The sequence below is a fragment of the Penicillium canariense genome (assembly GCF_028826845.1).
Source record: "Penicillium canariense strain IBT 26290 chromosome Unknown utg000002l_segment0_segment0, whole genome shotgun sequence".
In the NCBI taxonomy this organism is placed as follows: domain Eukaryota; kingdom Fungi; phylum Ascomycota; class Eurotiomycetes; order Eurotiales; family Aspergillaceae; genus Penicillium; species Penicillium canariense.
Window position 1 is genome coordinate 4,686,371 of NW_026622729.1, and position 17,130 is coordinate 4,703,500.

Below are 17,130 nucleotides of genomic sequence, written 5' to 3' on the forward strand. Positions count from 1 at the left end.
GCCGTCATTCCTACGGAATACTGTCATAACACTTCCAAGGTTGAGTATCATTAAGCGACAGCATCCCCCAAATGAGAGTGCCGCAGGCGAGGGGAAAGCCAGTACGTATGATGTGCGTATATACAGACAGCCTGGAATGGAGAACGAGGCCCAAGGAACAAGTAAAAAACAAGGGGCATAGGAGGAAGCAAGAACCAAGCCCAAGCAAGACGATTTCGCCACGCCGATTAAATGCTGTATCGATGACTCTCAAGGGGAAGAAGACCTGATCATCGCCAGAGATCTCGCCAGGAAAACTCACCCATGAGTCTCATGCTCATGTCTCATCTCTTCGTGCAAAACAAATGAAAGTACAAAGGAAACTCTTCAAAAACGCCGCCCGTCAATGGAAAAAGGTAGCCCTGAAGCAGAAGAAGCAAAAAGTGAAAAAGAGCTGCAACAAAATGGGATATTCCAACTCCAGACCCAAGGCCAGAATGGACATGAAACAAGAAGAGCGAGACGGAATAAAAAAAAAAGACTAGATGACAATCACATCACCCTCAGCATCCGCGGGGTCGGAAGCCATCATATCACCGTATTTACCCACCGCCATCAACATAGTATCATCCTCTAAGTCGATCGCACTGTCATCATTGTTGGGTGCTTGAAATCCCGTATCTGTGAGAGCCAGCTCTTTGTCATTCGGAATGTGCTTTGTATCGGGTTCCTCGTCAACGGTTTGGTCCCTTGTACCGCGAGGATCCGGGGATTGACTAGTATTAGGCTTGGATTGAGCGCCATGGCCAGCCGCCTCGAAGGTGGGAGGTTCAGGAGCATTCGGCTTCAGCTGAAAACTCCCCATGCTCGTCTGCTCCGCACCAAATGTCATACTCTGCAAAGAGGCGGGACTATTTCTCATGAAGCCCCCTTTCTCCGCTTGCCAAACCATCATCTCATGGAAGAACACTTTGGTCATCCACCAGGCACTGAAACTGGCCGCTCCGCCAAGAGTCAGGCGGTGGAGGATGGAGTCCCACAAGGCATCCACTTTCTTAATGATACACTGCGTGCGATGGTGGGAGAAAGCCATCGGGAGGTTCAAGATGAAAGAGACCCACTTATCGGGGAAGTTGTACTCTTCGCCAGTGGAGGTCTCCACGGGGAACTGATGAGCTTCAATGTCCTCAGGGCCATCCGGTCTGGCGAAGAAGGAAAGACCAGATGAGGCATCGGCTTCACCCAGGGGAGTTAGGAGTGCACGAACGTCGTGTTTGAGGATTTGCTCCGTGGCTTGTTCAGCACAAGTGGGAATGTTGGCCTTGAGGATCATGTCCTTTGGGTCAACGATGGTCTTGAAATCGTACCACATCTGGTTGCGATTGTCCGGATGACAGAGCCAGGCTGCTGCCGCATTAGCAGCCTGGTTCACATCAAGCATGTGCTTGAGAAGATTGCAGAAGATGTGGGCTGGGATCAGTCGCGCGATGGACACATGAGACGGTTGAGCCTTGAAGGTCTCCGCGATATGACCGCATAACCGCTGCGAGATGGAGCTGAATGCGTCCAAAACAACCTTGGGAACTACCTGGGTTGTGAGGGGGGCCACAAAGGCAATCATCTTCTGATACATCAACCAATCACATTCTTTGATCCATGAGGCGAGATTGGGATGTGTCAGGAGCTTTTGGACTGGCACGGTTAAGGTGCCGTGGAATGCAGAGAAGTATTTGAGGAGATTGCGTTCTTTGCAGAATCGGAAACTATCGATCACCGAAATACAATGGGATCGGTAGAGAGCCGCGAGAGCTTCAGCAACTTTGGGATCTGTGTGGACGGGAAGATACCCGCGGATATCAGGGAGGACGAGAGAGTCGTTATCAATGCCCGGAACTTCGTCAGTTGGGAACTGCAGCATTTGATGGATCATCTTCCCAGCCTGCTGGGCAACGTTCCGGGTTGTGATAGCGGCATCGGGGCCAGACGGGGGTTGAGTTTGGCAATTGCAGCCATTGACGGGAGAGTTCGCAGGGAATCGGGGTGCGAAGGAGGTTGTTGGGGACGGGAACACTGCGGTGTCTGCTGTAGGCTGAGGGATGCTAATGCTGAAACGCCCGTCAGAGCTGACAGTTGGAACAGAAGACATGCCATCATACCTCCTTGAGCGCATGCCACTTGCAGGTCTTTCAGGAACACCAGCAGGGACGTGCTGGGGGTTGGGAGCAACTTGTGGGTTAAGAGGGACGGGTCTCTGTTGCTTTTCCTCGATGACCGACAAATCCACGTAGTGATATTTTGACTCGCCACGAACACCCAGGCGGCGTGTCTGGACATTGGGAAAGATGATGCGGACTAGTTTGCCAAAGGAGGCCGGGTTCAGAACCGATACTCGCTCCGTTCCACAATTCTCTGCATAACAGCAATACACTCGGTCTCGTCGTACCGAGCCATTGCTTTTCCGGCAATTCTCTCGTAGCCTGCACGATGAAGACGTTTAGTTTCAAATCCATATGACAACAAAGGCGCAGAATCCAAACAAAGGATACGAGACTCCTTACCAGATCATGGCGAATACTTGTTTCACCTTCTCTGCCTTGCCCCCAGCACCTTCGTGTTTCATGACTTCGGCAGCCATTTGTTTTAGTGTGTAGCCTTCGTATTGACGAAGTAACTTCCGCAACTCGTTATCGTTTGCGAGTGTTGAGCTTGACCCGCGTTTCTTCTTCCCACCAGCTTCCGAGGCCTCTTGATCATCCATAGGGTGATCAGGAAGGTGATTCTCAATCCCACTATCATACATAGGCTGGTAATGTGGGACCGGGATCGTGGGAAGGCCATTATGTGGCATGTCTGGTGGTAATGAGTGGTGCGAGAGACTGTGGCCGTGCATACTGTGTGTTGGAAAATCATCCGCTCGGGAAGCCATTGAATGGGTGTCCCGCATACTGTGTTCCAGCGACGCGCCATTGGGCTGGTGAGACAGCTGATGACCAAAACGCATCAGCATATCTTCGGGGTTGTTGCCGAACACATTCTGGCCTCCTGCGACCTGAGAAGGCATGAACTGCGGGAATCCATCGAGGTGCTGGTCCTGAGTTTGTTGTGTTGTGCTGGAATGAATGCTGGCAGTTGAACCTCGAGAGCGAGGACGACGCCCAGCTCGCGAAACGGTCTCAGATCGGGCACGCATGGGGTCTGCCGTCCCTGGACGGCTGTGAGGACCCATCTGCTGCGTAGTCTGCGAGACGACACTTCCTTGCGACGGGGCGCGCGCTATGGATCGACCATAATAAGCAACCAGGCTAGTGGACAAGTAGAAATGTGGAGAGCCAAGCAGCTATCTCACCTAAATCTGGACGCATGCTGGTTCAGGATCGTTGGTCAGTCCGAAAAGTGGAGGAGGGCCCGTCACCAGGGAGATGGCCAGGTCCTGCACGGGTCGTGTTTTTTTCTTGGGAATTGGCGGCAGAACACGGCGACGATGACCATTCGAGTCCAGCGACCGGACCAGAAAGCAGGCCTGGATGGGTGCAAGCAACAGCAAAACAACAACACCAAAGGAAAGTCGGTCCAAGTCCAAGAGCTACGGAGACGGTCGGCCGCGCGGTGCAAGTTCGAGATCAAGGAGGATAAACAGAGCAGGCCGTTCCTCAGACAACGTTGTTTGGGTGGTCATGTGAGCTGATGTAAGCATTCCGGGCAAACAAACAAAGCGCCTTGCCAGCACACCGCAAAGTGCAGCCAAAGCAAGCCACCATGTTTGCAGAAGGATGCCAAACCGGTAAATGCATTTCTGTGGTCGGCTTTGGATCTTATTCTCGCGATAGCACAAGCCTATACTCTCAGACTCGACGATGAGAGCATCAGCTATAATAGTCTGAGAAATTGAACGCGCCGATGCTTAATGCAAAGGTACTTATTCCATGTTAGATTTTGATTTCAAACCTCCACATCTCCAGTTGGACTGATACTATAAGGGTGTTTGCTGATTCTTCCTTTGTTTACGGGGTGTTGTTCAAGTTTTGCTGGGTTCCCTGCATGGTTGGCGGCTACGTCATTGGCCCAATGGGTCGGTGACGAGAATGGATGAACAGGATAACTAGATGTACCCATAGAAACAACGTAATTGCTGAGCAAAATGTCTACGAGAATTACTTTTAGATAACTATCGGTTTATTGCCTACCTACAAGCAGCTACCCAAATAAGACCGTTGTATGAGGCACTGGGCCATCTCGTCAAACTTATTCCTCTGGGTTAGAGTACAAATATATATAGCATCTGAAGCCAAATCCATCATACCCCATAGTAGAAGCTATGACCCTGTATGTTCCCGATAAGGTTGATCTCAAAGCCTCGATCCTTTGCCAACTAATTGATTCAGACTGATATGTAGCGAAATTCTGGAAGGGCTGTTTACAATCATAACTTTGGTGTCGGGCCGGCCGAGACAATGCCCTACATACTTATTCTAGAGACTACGTGCGTCCCGCTCATTGGCCCTCCTTATCAATGAATCCTGCAAACCGAAGTTCCAATCTCGGCAGAACTCGACGTCTTTAGCGTCAGTTCCGAGCAGACGCCCCTGTGGGGTACATGGGATGATCGTGTGTTTAGCACCAAAATGGGGCAAACTCAATGGAATGGCTGTAGGGTTCTCCGCATCGCGGTCGCTGGATAAAAATTGTCTTTACCCAGTGGCAAGTCAAAAGTTTGAAATCACGGCAAGACTTCAGATGAATGTTTTTGATTATGCCCTCAGAATTACGCGAAAATTCTAACGTAAAGATATCTAGAACGACAGGCAGAAAGATATCAGGACATTCCTAAAGCGACGAAGCTGAACCGTTAATGTTAGGCACTTTTCAAGGCACTGATTTCAAACTTTTGAAGTATTTACCGCAGTGTAAAAATTCCAGACATATCCTGATGAGGGTATATGCCTATATAGGTCCAAGCTTATCCATAGTATGCTGCATTGCATTGCACTCTCTGGAACTGGACTTGCAAGATGTTCATTCGCAGGTATTTACACATATGCTGGAAGATATTTCAGCCCCCTAGGGAATATGCTGTCGCCGGAACACTGCTCACTAGATGATTTGCTGCATTTCCGCATCTGGGGACCACGACGTATGTTAGACTCGGTTACGATTGGGCAAACAGTCCCTTGCATTCCCCACAGCTTTTGTGATGGCCCTACTGTGGTTGATTTCAAATATGGAATGATCCTACGACAGAAGAGCAGAGTCACTTCAAGTGCTTGAACGAGGCGTTAACATGGGGTAGTGATAGAGCATACAAGGTGTATATCAAGCTGCTAATTTTTCCCGTCTCTTCGGGGTGAATTTTCCCGTCGAATCTCAGTCAATTGAGATTTCGAAGACCATGCATCATCTCTTCGCTCGTCTCGCAAGTGCGTTCGAGTAGATCAGAGGTCCCCGTTCCTGGGTGATAGTGGGCTGGGCTGTGTGCAGTAAGTACGAAGTTGCTTTTGAGATATTATTTTCAGTCCATAGCTCAATCGGGTTTCCCGCTTAAAGTGGTGATTCGGCGGGGAGGAACAAGTGGAGCCTGACTTCTCCCGATCCCGCGATAATCCTACAGGAAGGGGGAGGTGGGGGAATTCCTGAACAGGACAAGACCCTGAGTACGGTGTACGAGATTGCTCTGGCGCCAGTGGTTAAGTAGTCAGGTAGAGATCAGCGCCAAGCGTCGCATGTACAGTTTCAAATACGCGGCGCATAACAGCATCCGACAAGCCGCGTCGTAGGGCAGTAGGGCAGTAGGGCAGCGCTGTGGTGATGTCACCGCCGAGCGAAGAGCACGGCGTATTATTTTTCACATTTTCCAGGCCCCGTTGTTTCCCCTCTTTTACTTTGCCCCAAAAGCCCCATCTGTCGTCTCCCCATAGCCATGAAGAAGTTTAAGCAGAAAGTCGAACACGAATTCGACCAGCTGGAGGAGAGTTTCCGAGGTCGGACCCATCTACACGCGAAACCTGCTTTCCACCCCCACACTCACTGACTGGACGGTAGACACCCATATCCACGACGCCAAAGCGTCGGCGACGCATCTGAAGCACAAGGTGGGCAAGCTTTTTAACATCGTCAACCCGAATCACCGTCATGATGAGGAACATGAGCAAGCGACAGACCGGAAGCGCTCGGCCATTTCCGAATCGCATCGCTTCCAGTCCTTTGCACCCATCCATGACGGCAATCGCGTCAAATGGTATGTTGATGCCATGGATTACATGTGGGCAGTCTCGGAGGCCCTAGAAAGGGCCACAGAGACCATCTATATCGCCGATTGGTGGCTTTCTCCCGAGTTGTTCCTGCGCCGCCCTCCAGCCAACCACCGGGAATGGCGGTTGGACCATATTTTGAAGCGTCGCGCGGAGGCGGGTGTGAAGATTTACGTGATTGTCTACAAGGAGGTCAACCAAGCGTTGACCTGTAATTCGGCACACACCAAGCATGCATTGCAAAGTCTTTGCCCTGAAGGCACACCGGGCCATGGCAACATTCGAGTGCTACGCCATCCAGACCATAATGTCTTTGAGAATGCTGCCGACATGACTCTCTACTGGGTACGCTGGACCCTTCTTCTCTTCTGGCGAAGAATTTGCAAAACCTGACGACGCAATTAGGCACACCACGAAAAATTCATTGTGATTGACTACGCAGTGGCCTTTATCGGCGGCATTGACCTCTGCTTTGGCCGGTGGGATGCTAACCAGCACGCCCTGGCCGATGTGCATCCCGCGGGCTTGAGGGATGTCATCTTCCCTGGCCAGGACTTCAACAATAACCGTATCATGGATTTCCAGAGCGTGAACGACTGGCAAAACAATGAGTTGAGCAAGGCCGAATACGGGCGGATGCCGTGGCACGATGTGGCAATGGGCTTGATCGGCGATTGCGTCTACGATATTGCAGAGCATTTTGTGCTGCGCTGGAATTTCGTCAAGCGCGACAAGTACAAGCGCAGCGACGACGTGGATTGGCTCTTGATGGAAGGCCGCACCGGAGAGGACGAAGATTTAGTTGGTGTCCAGCGGCCCAAGTACCCCTGTGGCGAGTATATCCAACATCCACTGTCTCCATTGGGCGGCAAGCCTCGTGGACAGCAGGGATCTGTTCGGGCGCAACTCGTGCGGAGCAGTGACGATTGGAGCAGTGGCATTCTGAACGAGCATAGTATTCAGACTGCATACTGCGAAATCATTCGCAATGCCCAGCACTTCGTTTACATTGAGAACCAATTCTTCAGTATGTCCAGATGTGGTTTCCTCTTTCCCAAGACCTTTCCAGGGACTGATCCTTTCCAAAGTCACCGCCACCGGCGACCAGCAACGCCCCATTTTCAACACCATCGGCCGTTCCATTGTCGATGCCTGCGTTCGAGCAGGCAAGGAAGGCCGCAAGTTCCGTGTCATCATCGTCATGCCTGCCATCCCAGGCTTTGCGGGCGACCTGCGTGACTCTGCGGCAACGGGTACCCGAGCGATCATGGACTACCAGTACAAATCTATCTGCCGAGGCGAGCACTCAATCATGGGCCAGATTAAAAAGGCGGGCGTGGATCCTACGCGTAAGCTATTCTTTTTCTTTTCTATTCGTGTGGATCAGTTTCCCTAGAATTGACTGTTCACTGACCTCCTTCTAGAGCACATCTTCGTCTTTGCTCTCCGTGCCTACGACCGAATCAACAAGACTCCGGCACTTCTAGAGCTCGAGAAAGAGGCAGATGTGAAATATCAGGATCTCCAGCGGGGTATCGCCGAGTCGATCATGGGTGAGAGTGTGCATCCTTCCGTCGGGAAAGAAGGTGACCAGAACGAGAAGAGCTATGATATCGATGACTCGCAAAAGCAGCAGAATTTGAAGAAGCTAGCGAAGTTTGAGGAGCAAGTGGAGAAGCGTAAGGCGCAACAGGGTGATGCCAGCAGGGACTCGGTGGCTCACACCACCATGCTGAATGGTGGGAACATGTCGGATGAGATCTGGGAAGGCGACCCCGAAGCGGAGAAGGCCAATTTTGTCCAGGAAGAGCTGTACGTGCATGGCAAGGTGTGCATTGTCGACGACCGCGTTGCCATTTGCGGAAGTGCCAACATCAACGACCGGGTAAGTCAATTGTCGGATTGCGTGGTGGTTTTTTGTCCCCCCTCTTCCTTTGCGCGGCTCGCATACTCATACTCTGTTTCTTGTCCGCAGTCTCAGCTCGGTTCGCATGACAGTGAACTCGCTATTGTCCTGGAGGACCAAGACTTCATGGAGAGTCAGATGGATGGCAAACCATACCGTGCAGCTCGGCTAGCGGCGACTCTACGCCGCCAGCTCTGGCGCGAACACCTGGGCCTCTTGCCCGCGCAGGATTACGACGCCACGGGCCACCCGAACGCTCGATCGCCCGCTGACTGTCTCAACCAGATCTTAGAGGACGATCATAACGAGTTCGTGACCGATCCGCTTAGCGACGCGGTCTGGAACACCTGGACTGAGCAGGCCAGCGTCAACACGGAGACGTATCGGATGCTGTTCCGCGCAGATCCAGATGACCATATCAAGACCTTTGATGATTATGACAATTTCCGGCCGCGTGGGTCACACAAGGAGGGCCATCTATTCGATCCGTATCTGCCGGTTCAGGAAGTGCGCCAGAAGCTCGATCGCATCAAGGGCCATTTGGTGTGGTTACCGCTAGATTTCCTTAGCGACGCGGAGATGGCCGAGCCTGGACTGGCAGTGAACCAAATCACCGAGGTGAGTTGTTGATATAGTGGGCCCGTACAGCACGGGTGTCGGGCGCCGTGCTAATTCTTCACTAGAGCATCTACACGTAGGCATGGCCCATTTCCGTCCTAGTTCGCCGAGCACTCGCTGGTGCCCATTCGAGGACCCCCGCCGTCTGAGGGATTATTCTTGGAACCCATTTTGTTTTGATTTATGATTTTGTTACTGCATACAATGATATTCCTGCCACCATCGTTATTCTTGCGATGGGGTCCTGGTATACAATGCATCGTACATCGGCTTCTTTTTCTGTCCGCACCGTCGCGCGATCGTCCCCTCGGCTTCTCTCCGCGGAGACGGAGAAATACGTAGTTCCCACCGCCTCTGATGGATGCCGGAGATCGAGAGCCGCTGTGCCGGAAAAGGATGCTAGCCATTGTTGGCCATTTCCCACACGCTACCGACATAGCCTAAACCTACTTGTCCCGCTTGGCGTACTTTTGGGCTGCCCCACTGAGCCTCCATTTTGCCGCATGTCCCGTACCACCAACTGGTCCTTGCGTGCCTTTTGTCTTTTTTCCCTTTCTTTTTTCTTTTCTTTTTTTTGGGGCTCACACGAGTGGAGACGCGCAATAGAGTTGGTGGGCCCAAATACCTGGATTTTCCTTGCGGCGATTTGTTCACTACTGTCCATTAATTTCGGCGCCAATTCCCTAGCACCAAAAGTAGCGCGTCGGGTACGGGGTAATTCGGTAATTGCCTTCACCACATGCGGCACCCGATGCGATGTATCACTTTTGGCTAAGTGAGAGCCGGCCACTCCGCTGTGTGGGAAGGTCTGCTTGGTGGGCCCCGCATGGGCCGGCCTCTTAAGCTTCGTCCTGGGTGAGGTGATCCCTCGACTCCGGCTGCCAATGAAAAAGGGTGGAGCGGGTGGAAATTGCTGGCAAGCTGAACCTAGTGGCTCTCTTGTGTCCGTGAGGCATGTGCGAATAGAATTCCAGGATTGTCATTCCGGGAAGGTGACGATGTATTCCGTCGTATAAGGGCGAATGGGAACAAGGGGAGACCCTGCTTCCCACTGTTATCAAGGTAAGGACACGATCCCACTAATCATAATTTGGTAAGAGACGATTTCGTGGACGGATTTCACCTCGATCTCTGTTCCTTTCCACCCATCAGCCTTATCGTGGGGCTTTCAAATGGCGCGTTCTTTCTACGTGTCCTGTACATGGAGACTGCTCTGGTTGGATCTTCTAATCTTGCGTGTTACGCCTCTCGGCCCCGATTCAATAGATAGGTTGTGCCATAGTTCTAGATTTGGAAAAAGCAAAAAGCAAAAGTAGAGAGTAAAAACATATGTTCAAGTTCAGATCTGCCAAATATTGACCGGCAATTGCTTGCAAGCAGATGGGAGGTGCGCTGTGACTGTCTTGACGTCGATGATGATTTGACGATGCAAAATTTCTCCATGTAAAATGCACGACCGCAAGAAGGAGGGGAACAGTTCAAGTAACGGGAACATAACCACATCTAAAGCTGGTGAAGACGAAACAAGGAAAACTCCGTCCGGATGCAAGAATCCCATCGAAACTTTTAGAGAGGAATTTTTAAGGGGAGGAAACCGAACAAATGCAAAATACGCAATGTCGCCGAAAGTAGCCATGGGGGAAAAGTCAAACCAGCCAGGACATCAAAATGGAATGCAAGCGGAACTTGCACCCATGAAGCATGCTGGAGAATGATTGCATAGCGAGGATAGGATAGCCTTGCTCGGGTTCATGTGAGCGGCTGTGGCCAGTGCAAATGGTCTGCGGTGGAGGGAGTCAGCGAAAGGAATTCTCCCCATAGACACCATCGAGATGCGAACCACGTACACACTAAGCCTTGGCATTGTGGCAGCTATTGCACCGACAATGGCCACAGATCTTGCAACGCCAGATCGCCACGAAGGGGCCCGAGTTACAGTCAGAGCACCGCCATGTCAGAATGTTGCCGTTGGTGGCCTGAACAATGGCAAAGACATGACCGGAACACTGGTTGGCCATGTTTGATGTTCTTTCGTGATGGCGATGAGCAATGGGATTGTTGGAGTGCTGGAGGCAATTAGCTCCGCGTATACTTGGAGTTGGGCCCCGGGCGTTTTTCACCTACCAGACTAGGAGAATGATCAAGTCCCGACGGAATGGAGGCTGATGTCGATCACCGGATAAGGATTCCAAGCGCCGAAATTCAGGGTATCAGGGGAGCAAAGGTCAAGTTGGAAATGCGGAAATGTCAAGGCTTCGAGGGACAAATGTGTAACGTGAATTCAATGATCCGAGGGCTCGGCCGAAGGAAACGATGAGCAAACGAGGTGTTGATGATGATGGAAAAGATGAATAGCTTCCAAACTGCTGGTCCCAGGGCCATTATATACCTCGGAGAACGAGGTGCTCTGTATCAACTCGCTCAGAGGGGGTGGGCCAGAGGTCCAGATCCTCGATCAAGCCAGTCCTAGTCTCAAGACGTGAATGGCTCTGCACAATGCCGTCGATGACGCACGTACCCGATGGTTGACAATCGCCAGGGTCGATCAAGCAGGTCTCAACCAGGGTGATGGGATTACGATTGTTGCCGGGGGGTGGGTTGAGGAAGAGGATAGGATTCTACTTCGGGGGAAGGAGAAGAAATGGGGTGGGGGGAAAAGAGTGAGCTGAATGGAGCTATGGCTTGATCTACCGCGAACCTCATCTTGCATAGCGCATGGAAAATTGGGCGAAGACGCCGCCGAAGCCCAGCAGATCCCAGCTGGCTTTCCGGCAGGATTCAGATCGCGATCGCAGGAGATCGGAGGATGACAACTGGCCTCGTTCGATCTCGCAATGCGAGGGCAGGGGTTGGACTGGGGGGCCGATTGGATTCAATTGGAGTACTGGAGTATTGGAGAAGACTGGAGGGGGAGGGACTAGCCGACTAGACAGCTTCGAGACAAGACCAGACAGCTAGGGACCGGCTACAGGAGGGTGAGGGGGGGGGAAAGGGAACTAGGGGACCAAAAATCAAAAAGGGAGAAATTGAATTTTGGCATGCAGATAGACTCGTGTTGTCCAAAGGGCCCCAAGTGGATCAGAGGGACAAGCTGGGTTCGCCAATTGCCCGCGAGAGACCGGCCGAGTCAAATCGTAGACGCGTTGGACCCGACCAATTGGGCTTGGAACAAGTCAAGGATCGCCGGAGCGCCAGGCCTGCCTAGCGCGAGTAGTTGCTGCTCCACTGGCTCTTCCGCCAGTCTGGATCGAGCTGCGCGAGCGTCTGTTGTAGGCCCTCGCCTTGCCGATCTTGGCCGATCGCGGCCTTGTGCATCCCAGCAATTCGGGTGGGCTCCGATCATCTCTGGAGGCCCGGAGTACTTGGCCCGAGAATTTGATTTTTGACTTCGGGGACTTTTGCCTCAGCTAGTGGAGAGGGGGACGCGCTGAAGAAAGTTCTGGGACGCCTTTCCCCCTGTCGCGCCGGTTTGATACATCACGCATCCACGGCTTTGGGGCTGGGGGCCCTGCGCCAAAATGGAGGGCTCAAAACGCTAGGACCAGGGCCTTTTGCGTCCCCACATGGCTTTGTTTTAGGGACTTTTGTTTGGCGTCCGGATTTTCCTGGTGCTTCTGGTTTGATGTTGCGATTGATCGTGCGTGAGGTCGCTTGGTGCGACGGGATATTATGCTCAGCTCCACCACACACGGATCATCAGTGGCGTAACCCCAATCATCATGATCATGATTATGATCATGTTCAGTCTGGAATCATCCGCCAGGCCCTGTCGACGAGTTGACGAGTCCCTCACGCCCTGTCCAGATGCCGATCGCCCGGAAGCACGCCCCCGGCATTCGGTGGGTTCTGGCCATCTCGTGCATTGCCCAATGATCGTGTGACGAAACTGCCCTCTCCAATCACCGATAACTGGAATTGTGCTTGGCGGGAGATTCTGCTTGGGCATAGAGTGGATCTGTACCTTCGCCCCCCCCCGGGGAGGGTTCCACCGTGAGGCGGGACGTGTACTTTGCCCCAGTCGGTACGGGACTTAATTAGGTGATTCGGTGCTCGAGGTGCATTTCTTGGTGCTACCGTAGCTCTGGAACCTCACCGGATGTACCTATGCATCCATGCATCGGTCCAGGCTCCCGATAGTTGAGAAGTACGAGAGCAAACCGACCTCGCCCAACACAGATACTGGTCATTCATCCGACCGTCTGGCCAACGCTGCAGAGGAGGCAGTCGCAGTGGAACCCGCCGCGTCACACAAAGTGCAACCAGGATCGGGAGTTCCGTCCCGGCATCGGTTGGTCTCCGAGACTCTCTGGAGCGCGCGCCGTCCCGGCTGGGCGCGGGAGCGGGACGGGGTCGGACACAGCGGCCATATCATTCGAAATCTGGCCAGCCATCGGACGAACCAGGGAGCTTGCCGATTTCCAGATCACCGTGAAAATCACAGAGTGGACATCACGGGCGGCTCCAAACCGGGAAAGACTGCTCATGACCTGGACACGTCAATCTCAATGCCCCCCGGGCGAGGGATGAAAGATTGACGACTGGCTCGAGGCCATCGGGGGGCCACCATTGGCCGCAGACGCCTGCTTGATTTTTTGCGGCAGACACTCGAGTCGTCAGGAATCCAGCGTCGGATTCTGTCTTCGCGTACATTGGACTGGTGGGCAGGAAGATACGGGGAGCCGCAGCCGATGCTGACGAGCTGACGAGTGGACGCGATGGACAGATCGAGATGTGGATAATGAGGAATGAGATCAGGGGAGACGCGAGACGGGAAAAAGATCCACGACGCGGAAGAAAGGATGTGCCACTAGGAAGAGAGAAGACGGAAGAGAAGTGATAGATTGAGGGTCCATATTGCTTGTCTACAATTACGAGAATATCCGAGGGGTTCTCGTGCCCCGGTTTCACCGCCAGAAGGCATCGAGGGCCTCCGAATGGAGAACCCCCAAAGAAACCGGTGCCGTCGATCCTCGTGAGGCCTGGCCTTTTTGCTTTGGATCTTGCGCCCCACGCCGAGGACCTGGAGAGATCACGGGGCATGAAGACAAGAAAGAAAACAACAGGGTCCAGACCCGAGAATTGCTCTGCCAACGCTCCGTTAAGAACACCTCGTGGATCACGAGATACTCCTGCAGTACCCAGAGTGGACTGCATCGCTGGGTGAAACGAGAAAAGAGATAAGAAAACCTGAGAAAGGAAAACAAAAACAAAAACAAAAACAAAAGAAATCCGATGAGACCAACAGGCAAGGTCCCATGGGATGCTACAGATCAGCCTGGGTCAGGCGGACTTTTTCAAATGGTTCATTATCATTTGGTAGAGAAATAGGTATCATGCCATGGAATCGCAGGAATGCAGAGATCGCGGAGTCTGCAAATCAGTAATCAACGCCGCCCTAGAAAGATGTCAAGTCAACTTCGTCACCGCCATCCGCCCACAGGCCCATCATTCAGTCATTAAGGTGGAAAAGGGCCGAGACGCTGTGCACGTTAGTGATACAAGGTCCTCTCGTCCACAGGGAAGATGGCAAGGGAGAGACTAACCTTTCGCCGTAGTGATGCCGCCGAATACTCTCCGCTAGAAGAGTCGACACGTCAATGACGATCAGCTTCTTGGACCGCTTCAGCATCGAGGAGTCAATCGGGAATGTGTTCGTCACAACAATATGGTCAATGGAAGGGCAGGCCTCCATCTGATCGAGCGAATCGGCTCCAAACAGACCGTGGGTGGCAATGCAATAGACTTTGCGTGCACCACCCCGCTTGACGACGGTCTCTGCGGCGACGATCCACGATCCACTCTTGTCAATCATGTCGTCGACAATGAACACGGGTCGATCACGGACTTCGCCGACCAGCGTGATGGTCCGCTCGTGGTAGTGACCAGCATCACTGGCCTCGTCATCGGATTCGACAGCATCAAAGGAGCCACCCAAAGCATGGTCCGGGGGCAGGGAGGACGCATTGGAGATCATGGAGTTAAACATGGTCTCCGGGACGACCTCGGTATTCTCGGCGTGGCCGCTGGTGCTGCCGCTAGCCCCCGGAGTGGTTCCGCCGGACTGGGAGTCAGATTCGGCGTGATAATCATCGTCCACAAGCTGACCTTGCACCAGACGGCCCGTGATCACATCTTGAATCCGCACATCGGTGTATTCGTGCGCAGCCTCCAGCTCGGAAAGGCGACGGGCTGCCGGGGAGTCTCGGGACGGAGCAGGCCGTGAGGGGTCCCAGATGTTTCCGTTTCCTCCGGGATAGGAGCGGGTGCTTGGGAACTGTGTAGGTGAAGCCCAAAGGGCTGCTGCTCCTTGGGCACTGGCACATCGTCATCGACGGCATCGAAGAAAACCGTGCTGTCGGACATAGTGTTGACCGGAACCTTGGGCCGCCGCCGATCGGTGGTCACAATACCAAAATTCAGTTTGAGGGTATCGGCCAGCGAGGTGACTCGCTTGGTACCGCCGGCATTTTTGCTCACCACCACCGCGTCCTTCCAGCCCGCCACATTCATCCGGATCCAGCGAGCAATGAACGGTTCGGCGAAGAGGTTATCGACGGGTTTGCCAAAGAAGCCTTGCATCTGGGATGCCTATCATTGAAACCCAATCAATATCGAAATCGAGCGAGAGACCAGATCAAGGGCAGCAACGTACGTGCAAGTCCATGGTTATCACATGGTCCACACCAGCGATGGAGAGCAGGTTGGCGAGCATGCGGGCCGTGATGGCACCGCGATGGCTCTTCTTCTTGGATTGACGCGAATAGGGGAAGTATCTCGTCAGGGGTCAGCATCCACGGTCATTCACTCAGTCAGACAAAACGGGCAGCATACGGCATGACCGCTGGGAGAATTCGTCAGTGAGTCTAGATTTCGCTTTCTGCCTGACGAGGGACGACATACCAGTAATCGACTTGGCGGAGCCACCCTTGCACGCGGAGATCATGATGAGAAGCTCCATGACACTATCATTGATCTTGCTGCTACCACTCTGAACAATGTAGACATCCTGGTTGCGGATCGAGACGCCGATGTTGACGCTGGTCTCGCCATTGGCGAATTTCCCAAGGTCGGCCTGAGCTGGCGAGGTGCCCAGCCGTTCGCAGATGGTCTCTGTAAGGGCGGGATGGGAATTCCCCGAGAAGATCTGCACGCCCCGCATGGCTGATCTTTTGTCTGGGATTGATGAGAAGTGCAGGAGAAGACGAAGAAAAGAAGAGGGAAAAAAAAAGCAAAGCTAAAAAAGTTTGCGGGAACGACCTGCGGCTGTGGGCGGTGTAGCCCGCCGTATGCCCCACGCTTTCTTATCCGGCTGCCGAGCAAGTTGCCAACTGGGACATACGCCTCGCTCAAATAGCTGGCAGATATCAAGATGGCGAAATTCCCCGAGATTCAAGGGGGAGGCTCGCTGATTGTAGCCTGGCAGGTCAAGAACAAGCGTGTACTGGTGGTAGGAGGTGGAGAGGTGAGTCCACGGAGAGTTTGGCGGCATCGGCTATCCATCTTAGTCCCGCTGGAGATATACAGTAGTTATGTTGGTCATGCAGACATCGCTAACGCCTCGTTCCCTGCAGGTCGCCGCAGGGCGAATTGTTCACGTACTCAATGCGGATGCCCAAGTGACTGTCGTCTGTCCCACCACCGGCCTCAACGAGGAAGTCGCGTATCGCGTCGCCGAAAAGCAAGTCGCCCATATCGATCGCAACTTCGAGCCATGCGACCTTGACTCGGCAGATATGGTACTGTGCGCCATTGACGACCCAGAGGCCTCAACTCAGGTCTGGAAGCTTTGCAAAGAGCGACGGATCCCGGCAAATATTGCAGATGTACCGCCCGAGTGCGATTTCTACTTCGGCAGCATACACCGCGATGGGCCGCTACAGGTGATGGTTAGTACCAATGGCAATGGCCCGAAGCTGGCCAGTCTGGTGCGGAAGAAGATCGCCGAGACCCTCCCGAGTAACATGGGGGCAGCAATCGAGAATGTGGGCAAGTTACGAAAGAAATTGCGCGAGGTTGCGCCGAATGCAGATGAAGGTCCGAAGCGCATGAAATGGTGAGCATCGGGAAAGGCCATTTGACAGCAACACATGTCTGAGAACCAATCGCTAACTGATCATGACTAGGATGTCTGGAGTTTGTGAATCGTGGAGCTTGGACGACCTTGTACAAATGACCGGGCATGATATGGACGGGCTACTCACCCACTACCAATCGGGCAACATCCCTTCCCTTCAGCAAGTACGGCATTGAATCACCATAAAAGGAGTTTGAAACGAATAAAATTTTGGTCTTATCAGTACACAGCTATGCATCTCTAGAAATTTGGTAACAAGGATGCTTCACAGAACAGGAGAAGAGGGGGGGGGGGAAAACGAGAGGAGG

General features: G+C 53.0%; 6 protein-coding genes across 6 annotated transcripts; 4 read left to right on the plus strand and 2 right to left on the minus strand.

Moving 5' to 3' along the window:
• Positions 1-520: 520 nt before the first annotated feature.
• Positions 521-3,341, minus strand: N7482_004846 (RFX family transcription factor; the record flags this gene model as incomplete). The annotated part of the gene is made up of 4 exons (XM_056686971.1): positions 521-2,084; positions 2,136-2,456; positions 2,538-3,252; positions 3,326-3,341. The coding sequence occupies 4 exons, from the start codon at positions 3,339-3,341 to the stop codon at positions 521-523; spliced, it is 2,616 nt and encodes an 871-aa protein (XP_056545713.1).
• A 119-nt stretch (positions 3,342-3,460) lies between these two features.
• N7482_004847 (uncharacterized protein) lies at positions 3,461-3,664 on the plus strand (the record flags this gene model as incomplete). The annotated part of the gene is made up of 1 exon (XM_056686972.1): positions 3,461-3,664. The coding sequence occupies one exon, from the start codon at positions 3,461-3,463 to the stop codon at positions 3,662-3,664; it is 204 nt and encodes a 67-aa protein (XP_056545714.1).
• A 2,229-nt stretch (positions 3,665-5,893) lies between these two features.
• pldA (uncharacterized protein) lies at positions 5,894-8,828 on the plus strand (the record flags this gene model as incomplete). The annotated part of the gene is made up of 7 exons (XM_056686973.1): positions 5,894-5,954; positions 6,016-6,569; positions 6,630-7,251; positions 7,313-7,573; positions 7,649-8,109; positions 8,200-8,748; positions 8,814-8,828. The coding sequence occupies 7 exons, from the start codon at positions 5,894-5,896 to the stop codon at positions 8,826-8,828; spliced, it is 2,523 nt and encodes an 840-aa protein (XP_056545715.1).
• Positions 8,829-12,860: 4,032 nt separating this feature from the next.
• On the plus strand, positions 12,861-13,283 carry N7482_004849 (uncharacterized protein; the record flags this gene model as incomplete). The annotated part of the gene is made up of 1 exon (XM_056686974.1): positions 12,861-13,283. One exon carries the CDS (start codon positions 12,861-12,863, stop codon positions 13,281-13,283), a length of 423 nt encoding a protein of 140 aa, XP_056545716.1.
• A 914-nt stretch (positions 13,284-14,197) lies between these two features.
• N7482_004850 (ribose phosphate diphosphokinase subunit PRS1) lies at positions 14,198-15,907 on the minus strand (the record flags this gene model as incomplete). The annotated part of the gene is made up of 6 exons (XM_056686975.1): positions 14,198-14,228; positions 14,292-15,022; positions 15,070-15,336; positions 15,401-15,521; positions 15,580-15,589; positions 15,649-15,907. 6 exons carry the CDS (start codon positions 15,905-15,907, stop codon positions 14,198-14,200), a joined length of 1,419 nt encoding a protein of 472 aa, XP_056545717.1.
• Positions 15,908-16,117: 210 nt separating this feature from the next.
• Positions 16,118-16,998, plus strand: N7482_004851 (bifunctional precorrin-2 dehydrogenase/sirohydrochlorin ferrochelatase MET8; the record flags this gene model as incomplete). Its single annotated transcript, XM_056686976.1, has 3 exons — positions 16,118-16,210; positions 16,320-16,801; positions 16,872-16,998. 3 exons carry the CDS (start codon positions 16,118-16,120, stop codon positions 16,996-16,998), a joined length of 702 nt encoding a protein of 233 aa, XP_056545718.1.
• Between the last annotated feature and the right edge of the window lie 132 nt (positions 16,999-17,130).